General features: G+C 38.3%; 1 protein-coding gene across 1 annotated transcript in view; it reads left to right on the top strand.

The window, feature by feature from the left end:
- Positions 1 to 301: 301 nt before the first annotated feature.
- knockout (Stork-head domain-containing protein knockout) overlaps positions 302 to 12353 on the top strand; it is a 37465-nt gene continuing 25413 nt past the window's right edge. The window contains exons 1-2 of the mRNA XM_018542001.1: positions 302 to 502; positions 9561 to 9756. Of these exons, the coding sequence (XP_018397503.1) occupies positions 302 to 502; positions 9561 to 9756 (397 nt within the window). The remainder of the gene's footprint in view (positions 503 to 9560; positions 9757 to 12353) is intronic.

Below are 12353 nucleotides of genomic sequence, written 5' to 3'. Positions count from 1 at the left end.
CGACGTCTCTGATTTAATTTTTTCGTTTAATTTAATGATTCATTTCTTACTTTTTTCAATCTGTTATATTCGTCTAATAAATAAAAAGATTGTTGATCAGTCCTGTTTTGAGACAGAATTAATTAAAAATAGTTTATTATAATATCATATTTATTATTCACATTACTTTGACGATCTAACGTATTAATTAATCTAAACATTTTATTCCTTAATCAAATTGCTGAATATATTTTTTCTCTCTTGTTACAGATTTCGTGATGCCACCACCCTATCATCGATATCGTTAGGTGGGCCTCTCACAATGGCCTCGATCTTAGGAGATGGAACGGGCCCTGGAGGCCCCGGGCCCTCCCGATGCCTCTTGCTTCTGCAGAGGTCTCTGGCGATTCAGCTGATTCGAGGACCACCTCCTCACGTTGCAAACGCCGGTCAACGGGAAAGTCCAAAGGAACATCCAGCCGATGAGATGTGGATGTATGATAAGGGCTACAATCTGTTTCAGGTTAGTAGCGTTATCTTTGTTTACGTCATTGATATGTTTTTGCTGCGCTGAATTTTCGTCGACGATACGCGCTCTTTCGGTAAACAGCATTGCGCGCCCTTTTTGCTTGTCGGAGCTGGAAAAATTCAACGGAAGCGAAAATGTTGGGCGACGTTACGACTCCGTCGTCGACTCTTTATATCCTCTGCTTTGTTCCTTCTTCTTGTCGACCCGGAACGCGCGGGTCCTTTACGGTAAAGCGAACGTTGATTGCCCGCACCGTTATGCCACAATGAGACAATGTGAATTACGAGCAATTTCACAAAAGTCAGCATAATCGAGGAGCGGCAGGTTAAACGGCGGAAGCTCGTTCTCGCGGCCGATGTTCTCGCGCCGACGTCATCCGGCCCTTCGATAATAAATTTCGCGTTTTACGTCCAGAATTCCTTCCATGGATGAAATAAACGGCAGCGAAACGAGAGATGCGCCGCTGAACGAAGCGGCGGCGCCGTGCGCGTCGTAATAATGTAGCTTGTCTCGAATTTATCGCCACCAATGCGTAACATGTAACCGCTGAATATTCAACAGTGGTCTACTGTCTGGTCAGGAAAATCACATGAATGCTCGTGCCGATATAGCCAATCACGAGAGGGAAGTGCATCGGTAATAAGCGATATGTTATATGAATTTTGTATTTTTATCTCATTATGTGAAATAAGAATAAAACAGTAATAATAAATAAATAAAATAAAATAATAAGTGAATTAAATTAATTGAATTAATTGAAATAATAGTAAATATATAATAATTGTTATACATTGTTCACAAGACATAATTTGGTCGAACAATTAATACACCTTTCTCATGTTCTTGGGAATTTTCAGCATAATTACAAAATAAAGATAAAGATTACTCGTGACAAAAACTGGAACGTGACAGTCCGCAATAACAAAGTGCTCTCACTTTTCAACGAGTGCGTACTCGGCGGAGAAGCACCCTTGCGGAAAAGTCAACGAGCGAGGCTTTTGCTTCCAGAGTTAATAATAAGGAACGTCGATAACGGTGACAAAGCAAAGGTGCTGAACCTTTGAATATGCTGGAATAGCTTTTGTTATAATCTTAGGAATAACCTATTTCTGAAGTATCCGAAAATGAGGATTTTATAGCTTTGTATAGCGAAATTTAAAAGAAGGAAAAATGTTCTCAAGTTGACTGAAAATTAAATGAGTTTCAACATTGTTGTTGATAATAAATCTTGCGGAATAAGTTGAATGTGAAATAATGCTCATGGAAGTCGGAACATATCTTGTATATAAAAGCAGGAAATCGTGTTGAGCGTAGTTCGTATGAGAGAAGATATAATCTCGAGGTCGTAGAGTGAATTAGATCGACGTTCTATAATTGTTAAAGTAATTAGACGTTACTGAAGAAACCGTTCTATATATATATATGTTTTATCGATAATGTGGTTCCGCGTAGTTTCGCGCTATATATTGACTGTTTCATCGATATCTGCGGATAATAATCGATTGACGAAGATATGATCGCTTTTCAGTGGAACGATCATCAAAAGCATCGATTTCAGTTGATTGACTTTACGCAGCACGATACGATCATTGTTCAGAATATTATGTTTCATCAATTAATTTATCCCAAAAAGAATGTTATACGGATTCTATATCGATTTTCTATCATATATATAATTAGCAATAACAGTAGCAATTATTGAAACAAAATACATAAAGATAAAATGATTTATATGTATGATTTATAATAATCTAATTAAGTTTATATCATCATATTATATTATTATACTTATATAGTTGTTATATTAATAATAAATTTAATATATAATTAGAGAGAGTAGATATATATATATATATAATAAATTAATTAATTATGCGACAGTGTGATCGGATTATATATATATAATTTTATTTGATCATAAAAAAGATTTTAAATTTACTTTTTCTTACGGTAGAAAAGCGACAATGACGAACGAACGGCAATACGGATCTATTACCATAGTAATCTCAGGTTACTAAATAATAGGGCATTGTTCGATACGGCTTTTGATCTGCAAAGTTGTTTACAAGATTTATCGAGGCCTTTCAGGTGCACAGTCTGCATTCGAGAAAAGGTACTTTACGCTTCCTCGACGGCGAATGCATTGCCGGCCGTCGCCGCTCGTTGTGACGTTTTTAAATCACTGTTATTACGATACACCGATCGCGCGTTGCCTCGGGGATGGTCGACACAGCCAACGATCTGGCGGACACTTTCCATCCGCATAGCGATTTCCGCCACGAGCACCGTCGTCACACCGAGACAACAAAAAGTACGATAGTTTACATCGAGCTACTTGACTACGACCGCAGTTGGTTACATTCGCTTGTTTACACCACATCTTGTTTGTAAATTGACATTCGATCACAAAAATCTACATATACGATCAATTCACTTCAGAATATAAAAGCTCTCGAACGTAATAAAATTTATCTTTGTGATTGCGATGTAATTTTTAGTTTAAATATATGTTGCGATTACTTATTTTAATGAAAGCATTGTATTTAAAAAGTAACACTTTTTTAGTGTTACAGTCTCGTATTGTTTCGTTTTAGATTTAAATGTAAAAAGAAGACCTAAACAGAGCTATACTTGGTTACGATCTATTGCGAATATCGTCGGAGCGTAATGGTCACTCGACTTGGAACCGAGCAACGGCACCCGGAACGTAACTAGTGCGCGGCACTTACGAACAGAACAATAAAATCAAGCGCGTATCGTTCGAGCGGGTCGGACTCGGTGTTGGGCTGAGGGTTCGGCCAAAGTTCAGCCACCTCGCTCTCCGGTTCTCCCGTTCATCGTTGTTTTCCCTGACCGGCGTACCGCGTTGAAAGCGGAATCAGTCGTAGCCGTTGTCGTCGTCCTCGTCCATTGCCGACTTCGTAAATCAGCACCATACGCAGCGTATATCGCGAGCCAGCTCGACTTTTATCTCCTACACTTCGAGAACTCGTTTATCCGCGGGATACCCATTTGCCTCGAAGCAATTCGCGCGCGCGATTGTCTATTTGTTTGCCGATTTAATTGAAAAAAATGCACGAGAAAGAGGGGGTGCCGTCGGTGCCTCCTTGCTGCGTTTTCATTCGTGAATCCTAAATTAACGATGACATGGAATGTCGGAGCTTATTTTCTGCTTTAAATTATAGCTACTAATATTATTTTTGTATTTCATATTTAACTGATCTCATCGATCTCGAACAATTTACTCTTGCATAAATTTTAAGTTTGTTCGGCTTTTCATGTGCGAGATATCATAAAATATGTATAATAGTTAATTCCTATAACTATAGTATGAATCCATTAGAATTGTAATAACGATTGCAATTATTATTATCGCTGCAACATAAGAAGATATCTAACACAAGAAGGCGTAACATAGGAAGAAGTTAAGCCAAACGCCATCAATAAATTTTTTCATTTTATAACATTTTTAATTTTATGAGATAGTTTATATTTTAGTTTGGCAGAGAAGGTATGGAAGAATGTGTGCAATAGGTAAATTATGTAAACCAAGTCCCCTTCTTGGCTATGTATGCTGAAGTGAATAAATTCTATTCTATTCTATATTTTAGTTTGATTAGAAGAAACATTTTTTTGAAGGAAGTATCGATTTTGCACGATTTCTTCAGTGGCGAATTTGTATTGATTCCCTATTGACGTGATAAATAAGAATATGTGATCGACGCCTATGCGTCAATATCTGGATGTATACTCCGTTGAAAAGAGAGGAAGAGAGAGAGAGAGAGAGAGAGAGAGAGAGAGAGAGGGAGATCTTTGCGTCTCTCGTCGAATGTATAATACTATTCGAGCGTACGCTGCACTCGCGGTATTAGCATATAAATTATGCTATCGTGATTTATGCTTGCAGCCCATGTACTCACGCGAGGCTATAAGGGGTTGCTGATTAAAATTCGAGACGACGGGCACGGGCGAACGCCTTGATGCCTGTCATCCGTTAATGGCTGATAAATAGATCAATTTCGCAATGACGAAATAACCTTCAGGAGCTAAGTGTTTCGTATTATTTTTTTTCGGCAATAATATTGTGAGTATTGTGAGAATATTTTGTATAAAAAACATCTCTTTTATCATACCATATAATATGTACATACATTAATTTCTTCATAATACAGATAAAATGTAATAACATAAAGAGCAATTTTGGTTGCTGGATAAATATTAAAGGATTAATATGCTGGCGATATACTAGTAAGGTTTTGATAAATCGATAAGCCCGTCGCAATGTAATAATGGCGCAATGCGAATGGTGCACTGGCAATAAGTTTCAGGTACATTTCGTTCGACTCCGTTAACCGCTCACGTTCGTGCGCTGCGTCTCAAGTTAGGGCTTTAAAAGGATAACCATATACACGCGGTGGGAGAGAGCACGGCGAGTATATTGCATAATAATTAACGGGCAGCCAACGACCGTACAACACCCTATACACCGTATTGCCGCAAGTTCATTGCCGGCACGGAAATCGCAATACGTATGTTACGTGCGCCGAGCACTACGCCGCCTAACAACAATAGGCTCATTCTATACTTTTGTATTGTCCCGCGATTTGTTTTTCTTCTTGCTCCTTCACAAAACAGAACGTACGTTTATTTTGTTTTAATTTCGGTGTGAAATAACGTAACATAATGTAACTGTGTAAAAAGAAAACTATCGTCGTGCCAAGTTTCCGTAGGAAAACAAGTTCTGCTGAAATATCTGAAAAGTTAGCTAGATACAGATCTGAAAATAATTTTGTTAAACTACTAAAGTAATTATGTATAGGATACTCAATAAGCTGATTGCTAGAACATACGAACTTTTGTATTATTTTGTATTATTGTTCATTATATTTGAGTTACCTACATAACTATTTTAATTTCTCCATAAGAATTATTTTCAAATATTTTAACAAAATTGTTTTTCTCGGTGCACTTTTTCAAATGTAAGAAAACCTCTGTGGTAGAGGAAATCACGATTTCCAATCTGATTTCCAATTTCATCTTATCTCTTCCTCATCGTTATCCTATGTTTCCCAAATGCTTCACCCTCCCAGTCGTTCTACATTTCGCTATTCCCCTCGATATCTGCAGCTTATAATCTTTTGGGTCAGTTAGGGGACAGAATGTATACAAGATCTCGAGAATAAATACAAGATAATCATAGAAACCTCGAGGGATGGCTCGATTCATTCATTCAATACGGAATCGTTTATATTTTCTGGCTATTTTATATAACTCTGACTTAACAGGCGTCCGTTTACAATGCTCGTTATTTTCTGCAGATTAAGTGAGAATACGTAAAACGTTATTCCCGCGGGGACGGGAATTGTGTTACCTCGCGTAACGTACGTCGCAATACAGTAACGCTAATTTGCTTTTAGCGATTCCCTCTAAAAAGCACTCTTTTTCGCACAGTTAGTTGGCGTGCAGTTGGGTTGGATACAGGAGACATGGTAGCTGGTTCAGCGCTAATTATGGTTAACTCAGAACTGTCGCACTCTCACGGTTAGATCCTCCCATGGACAATAAGAGTGTCTACTTTATCAGCATATCCTGTTGCCCACTCCGGGTACATTCTGCGATGCAACGCGATATTTTTACGTGCCTATGCAACTTTCTTACCAGTGTTTTAGAGACTCGTACCACGCGTTAAACAATAATATGTGTCTATGTAAGATATAAATAAATCTCTAAATATGTGCACGATATTTATGTATAAGCGTTTATAAAAATTACAATTTTTATATACATCGCATATGGCGTAAGCCGTAAATAACAGAGAGTAAAATTGGATAGATTTGATTGTCGATGCAGTTAGAACGTGATTAAGCGTTTCAGAATGTTTTCGTAAAGCCTAAGCCAAGATTACGAAAGGGACGGCTAAGAGACGGACGAAATTTCCTTAAAATTGCGAAAGTGGCGCTTTTCTCCGTTTATCGTGTTCAACCGGGCGGAAAAAAACGAAGCGTTAAGAGTAATTCGATTGTAGAAGGTGTCCCGATCGCGCGTTAGGAGAAAGAGATCGGTGGAAGGCACGATCTCGTGAAATCGATCGTGTCCGCTCGGTTGATCCGACACACCGAGAGGCAGCTCCCACGTGGGGAGCTGCCGTATACACCGAGTCTCGAGGAAGCACGGCTTTGACGTAACCGAAAAGTTTCACCTGCTGAAAATCGCCGTCTGCGCCTCGCAGGCAATTTAATAAACCGGCCCATGCACGCGAGCACTGCACCTTTATTACAATATCATCCTCACCGGAGGAGTGTCGAAAATCCACGCCGATGTCGTAATCACGCCGCGATTACGAAAGTTGACGCTGCAAGCCTCTCCTCCGCCGCCTGCAGATTGTAATAATACCTCGGGGATAAAAGAATCCGATTGCGATCGAAAGTGCGCTTCGTTTCGTGACGTTAAGTAACGTCATTATACGCGACGAAATAATTCAGAGGCGTGTCTCCTCGAGATGAGAATATCTTGCGATTAAATGTGAAAATCACGGAGCGCTTGTTATGAAATATCGAATTAAAAAGCGTCATGTCAACCGACAGGATCCTATATTATTGCGATCGTAAACATTTCGTGGAGGGTTTCGACTATATATATATATATATATATATATATATATATATATATATATATATATATATATATATATATATATATATATATATATATATATATATATATATATATATATATATATATATATATATATATATATATATATATATATATATATATATATATATATATATATATGTGGAAGAACGGCGATCCGCGAACGATGAACGTATATTATATCAGTGACGAAATACGGAACGCAGCCTTGGCAAGGGTGGATGTTTGCGCTGTGCTCCGTTGCACAGGCACAAAACGAACTGGCCGTTCTAGCGGTGGATCAGATCGATCACGGATGTGTAATTTGCAGCGGCTACACGGAGGTTCCGTCATGTAGTAGTGGGTACGCTCCGCTATACGGTGACTTCCAGATGGTGAAAGTCCGGAGATCCTACATTGCCGTTAGATGCAAAATCGTCTTATGCACGCGGCGCGCATTGTATTCTTTACATGGAATTAAATTGGACTCCTTGTCTCTCTCTCTCTCTCGGCGATGTCCCGTCCGGCGTTATTCTTCCGTTCGAGCGATTCACAAAGTGGTCCAAATCGACGCCACTGTGAAATTCTAACGATCGCGTCCGCGTACACTCCGATATTATCTTATATTGTTCTACCTACACTGGCAATCCAGTAAATCGCACGATTTAGCCTGAGATATTTATTATATGTAACAATAAGATATACTCTAAATATATACAAATACGTCAATACGTGTATTTCGAAAATAATTGTTTTATCAATCGATGAAATTGAGTGAATATAAATTTTTTTTTTCAAATCGAAATCAGTGGATAATCATTGATTATAAGTTCTAAGTATGCTACTGGGAATTAGTAAATTCATAGTGAAATCCAACTAAAAGAATATTGAACGTGGAATCCTTAACTTAGCTAACCTTGCTTTAGTGCAAAAATGTATGTACCTAATCTAGAATTGATGTATAAATATCGTTGGTATTTTAATCATATAATCAAACACCCTTTCTTTTTTGGTTGAATTTTTTGATTATCTATGATGTATTTGGGATTAATAATCAATGATATTGAAATTCAGTAAAGGAAAAAATAATAATCGCCATTAAGAGAGCCGACATATATAAGTTGGAAGCATGTAAATTCAAATTTAATATAATAAAATTCAATAATATATATGTATATATATATATTTCAACCCTATATTCGGGTCCTTATCAATATAAGTAAACAATATTAAATATTAATCGCAATACATGAAGATGTCGTTCATCCATCAATTCTTGTTCACATAAATGCTAATTTATAACTGAAAAGTTTAAGAAAACCCAATATATGTAGATTATTATAATAGTCAAATAAAATTTTTATAAAACTACAAAACTCACATGACTGTCAAGAATTGATAGTGTCAATAATAATACTGTATACAATTATTGTGAAGCTTCATTAGACTGCTCAGTAAATATAAAGATATTGAAATTCATGAAAGAAAAAATTGACTGCTGTAGTAATTTTATAGATGGTAAAATGTGGCATAGCATTTTTAATTGACTGTAGCAGCTAACTTTTGGTTAGCCATTGCGGATGTCTAACGTAAACGTAAAAATTGACTGCTGCAGTCAATTAAAAACGTTATGGGATCTTCAGTCAATCTTTTCTTTCAGTGCGCAGAGAATGAAGTTGAATAAAAGTTAATATCATTTTCGCACGACAGTGGATTAATCTCTTTCGGTGTATATTCCTCATATAGGAAAGCTACGTACTTTTCACAATTGCGAGAAGTGATCGTACCGGTCGTTCGAACGAGAGCGGTTATAAATCACCCCAGGTTCGCGCCGATCGATTCCAGCACTCCGCACTAATTTCATGGTTTAGCCGAATGGAGAGGGAGAAAAAGACAGGACTAGAGAGAAAAATCCTGCGGGGCCGTTCGTTTATGAGCATTGTCCGGGGCTCTCGACCCTATCACGGCTCATTTTGTGACACGAAACTACGCGGGGGTTCTAGGAAATAACCATAGGGGTAGAACCATGTTTCATCCGAGTTACGACGAGGGTGAAACGCCATACGGCTCTACGGAGAGATAAACACTTAGCGACCGAGCTATATATTTCGGGGGAAGTAACTCTCTGGCTTCCATCTCGCGACGCGTAACGGCTTTTTTTATTAGCAATGCTAAAATACGACAAACGTACACAAATAATAGTTATTATATACAGTCGTGTGATTCCACAAAGAATATCCTTCTGTCGTAAATCTTTTTCATTCGTAAACATGTACGAAGTTTTTGGGAAATATTTAAAAATAATTAGTAAAATTGTATTCGTTAATTAAATTAATTTAATATTGAAAAAATTCAAAAAATTGAAACATAATTACTCATTGCGTAATGCAATAAAAGATTATTTCGTGCTATGTTACAGAGTTTCTTGGAAGCGAATTCCAAATGCTGGTGGAACGCAGCCCTGGTGGATGCAACCCGGCAGCTGAGGTACAAGGGCCACGTGTCGCCGGGTGTGCTGATGGTTAGCGGACCGCCCTGCGCCCTCGAGGTTTTGAGGGCGGCATGGGCGCGAAATGTTCTACGACCACCCGCGGATCACTCGATCACCTGCCTCGGTACGTATCACCGAATTAACTCTCACATCCGCCGTAGGGTCGGTTCAACCTGACGGCTACGATCGAATTAAATCAGTTTTATTTAAACTGAGATAATCAAGGAGAGTCCAATTAAAGATAAAGCAATCTGTGAAAGTGAAAGTGAAAGCGTCGTTATTTTAATACGAACGAGTTCTTACGAGCGAGAGGATAATCCTACGTGACCCTGGGTGTATTTGAATTCCAATGCCAATGCAATGCGTGAAAATGACGTACGATTACAATCTCGTTTCTTTTTACTTTTTTCTTTGTTTTTCATCGTAACGCCCATGCTGATAATAAACTACCGTGACTGGACATTGAAATATTTTATTTTGGTCAAGATAAGCTCGAGTAACGAGGATTCTATTTATAACCGTTTTGTATCAATGTGTCATTAACATTATGTTAGTACTCCGTGTAGCCGCACGATTTTAATATTCCCTAATGCACGAGCAATAATCTAATCAATTTCAATACCTGTGTGGAAATAAAATAAATATATAAGCATATATTTGTATTATAAATTATCGTCAAGTTTCAACGTTTCAGTCTTAGGTGTAGTGCTGAGTACAAACCGACTCCTTGTAAATAAAGTGATCGAATCGCGCGCAGAAGGTGTCCGACCTTTACGCGTTACACTCCTTATCCGCTTATCTTCAGTAATCCGCGCCTGTCGTCAACGTACATTCTGCAGAAATAGCTTCGCGCATATCTTATCGGGTAACCCATGCGCACCCGCGGTATGCACTCCCGTTTCCTTACGTCGCGCTTTTTCCTCTCGAGTTCCCGTCCTTTACGTCTTTTCGGTCGGCGTCCCCGACGTCTTTTCCCATCTCCGCCGTTTCTTTCCGATCTTATTGCTCCCTTTTATGCTCCGCGCGCTCGTATCTATATACGCCTACGCTCAGCTATCTCGCATACCGGGCTTATGCTAATGCACGCGCAACGGCGTAGGAACTTGACTCGTTATTACGATGCGCCGCGAAAACGAAAGAAAATTATTCGCGCGATAAAGAACGCGTTACGTGGCTTCAGCCCCATGGTGGGAAAGCTGCCTGCGTAAACATCGAAGAGTTGCATCACAGATCGAAAAGCGGTCGCTTTGCGATTTTTCATCTTTGTCCGCTTCGTATATTTGGTCTACACAGAGACGCACAGTTGCGAGGAATATAACAGCAAAGCAGTAATATGTAAATGATATATACATATTTACCCTTATATCGTAGAGAAATAAAAATAAATATTTATATAATATTAAGGTAACGATAAATATTTGACTTATATAGTATTTTATGTAAATATATAAATAATAGTTCCACGTGCCACGTCAGAGATATTGAATCGAGACGAATAGGCGTATATTTAATAAATCGGCCGTCAGACTATTAATTCGCGGCGTTTCGTAATTTGGGATTAATGGCTGATTAAACTGCATCGAATGCGATTAATTGTCGTAAATTACAGCGCGCAACGATTATAAAGTGTTTTTATGTTAAACGGCCACCTGTTTGCCGCGATGCAGCGCCGAGCTTTCCGGTTCGCGCGCGAATACATCCCGTGTGGCAAACGAGCTTGGCTAACATTCCGCTATTTGCCTATTGGGGGTCGGGTACACCACCACGCATAATGCGCATCTTATATGCGCGTGCAGTAATGCGGATTTTGCGCCGCCACATAATTGGTCTGTCCACTTTGCGGACGGTCGAGCCGCCTTGGCTTATATCCGACCTCTTTACTTTCCCGCATTCCATCTTTCTCGACAAGACGACGAGTGGCTCCGGAAATATTACGGCAGTTTTCGCATAATTTTCTAGTTACCGTCGACATTACTGCAAAACGTGCTGACGGTCGGTGTACGAGCGAAATGCGTGTAACGCACGGTGACTCATTAACCAAGAGATCGTTTTCGTCTTGTTGTTTTAATCTGTCGTGAAATTTCGCGACAATGTGCTGATTCATAAGAGTTTATCCGAACAAACTTGCGTAATTGTGCAACTATAATATAATGTATGCACAAAGAAAATTATGTAATTGCATTTCTGTCACAAGGAGGCACATAAAATTCCACTGGATAATTTTCTTTATGCATACACTCTGAGAAAATTTTCAAGTATAAATGGGCGAAGCAAAAAATCTTTTGCTTAATATAATCATATTAATCAGAATTATATTAATCTCTCTGTGATTATATATTAATTCAGAATTCTAATTATCTCAATTATAATTATAATAGATAGATTTAATTAGAAAATTCTGGCTGGTCTATTTTCATTCAGGATTCCAATTAATTCCAATGAGATTCTCCTTCTAGTGTTTGATTATGTAGCTGGTTTGTGAATTTATCTAGATAGAAAGAAGCATGCGAATATAAATGGATCGAGATTTTGCATTTTTTATTTGAGAAGTTTGCTACATTTATTTACTTTCCAATGTCATATATTTATGATTTCATTACAAATGAAATAAATGTGAAAGAAACGTGACTTAAAATTGTACAACCATTTCGAACCGTGAAGCTTTCCTTGCAGCAACTCGATCCAAGAAGGTCCGGGATATGCCTTATCGAAAAAAAAAAA

Source organism: Cyphomyrmex costatus, unplaced genomic scaffold (genome assembly GCF_001594065.2).
Source record: "Cyphomyrmex costatus isolate MS0001 unplaced genomic scaffold, Ccosl1.0 scaffold301, whole genome shotgun sequence".
Taxonomy (NCBI): domain Eukaryota; kingdom Metazoa; phylum Arthropoda; class Insecta; order Hymenoptera; family Formicidae; genus Cyphomyrmex; species Cyphomyrmex costatus.
Note: the sequence above shows the minus strand (reverse complement) of the source record. Positions and strands in the feature narration are given on the sequence as shown.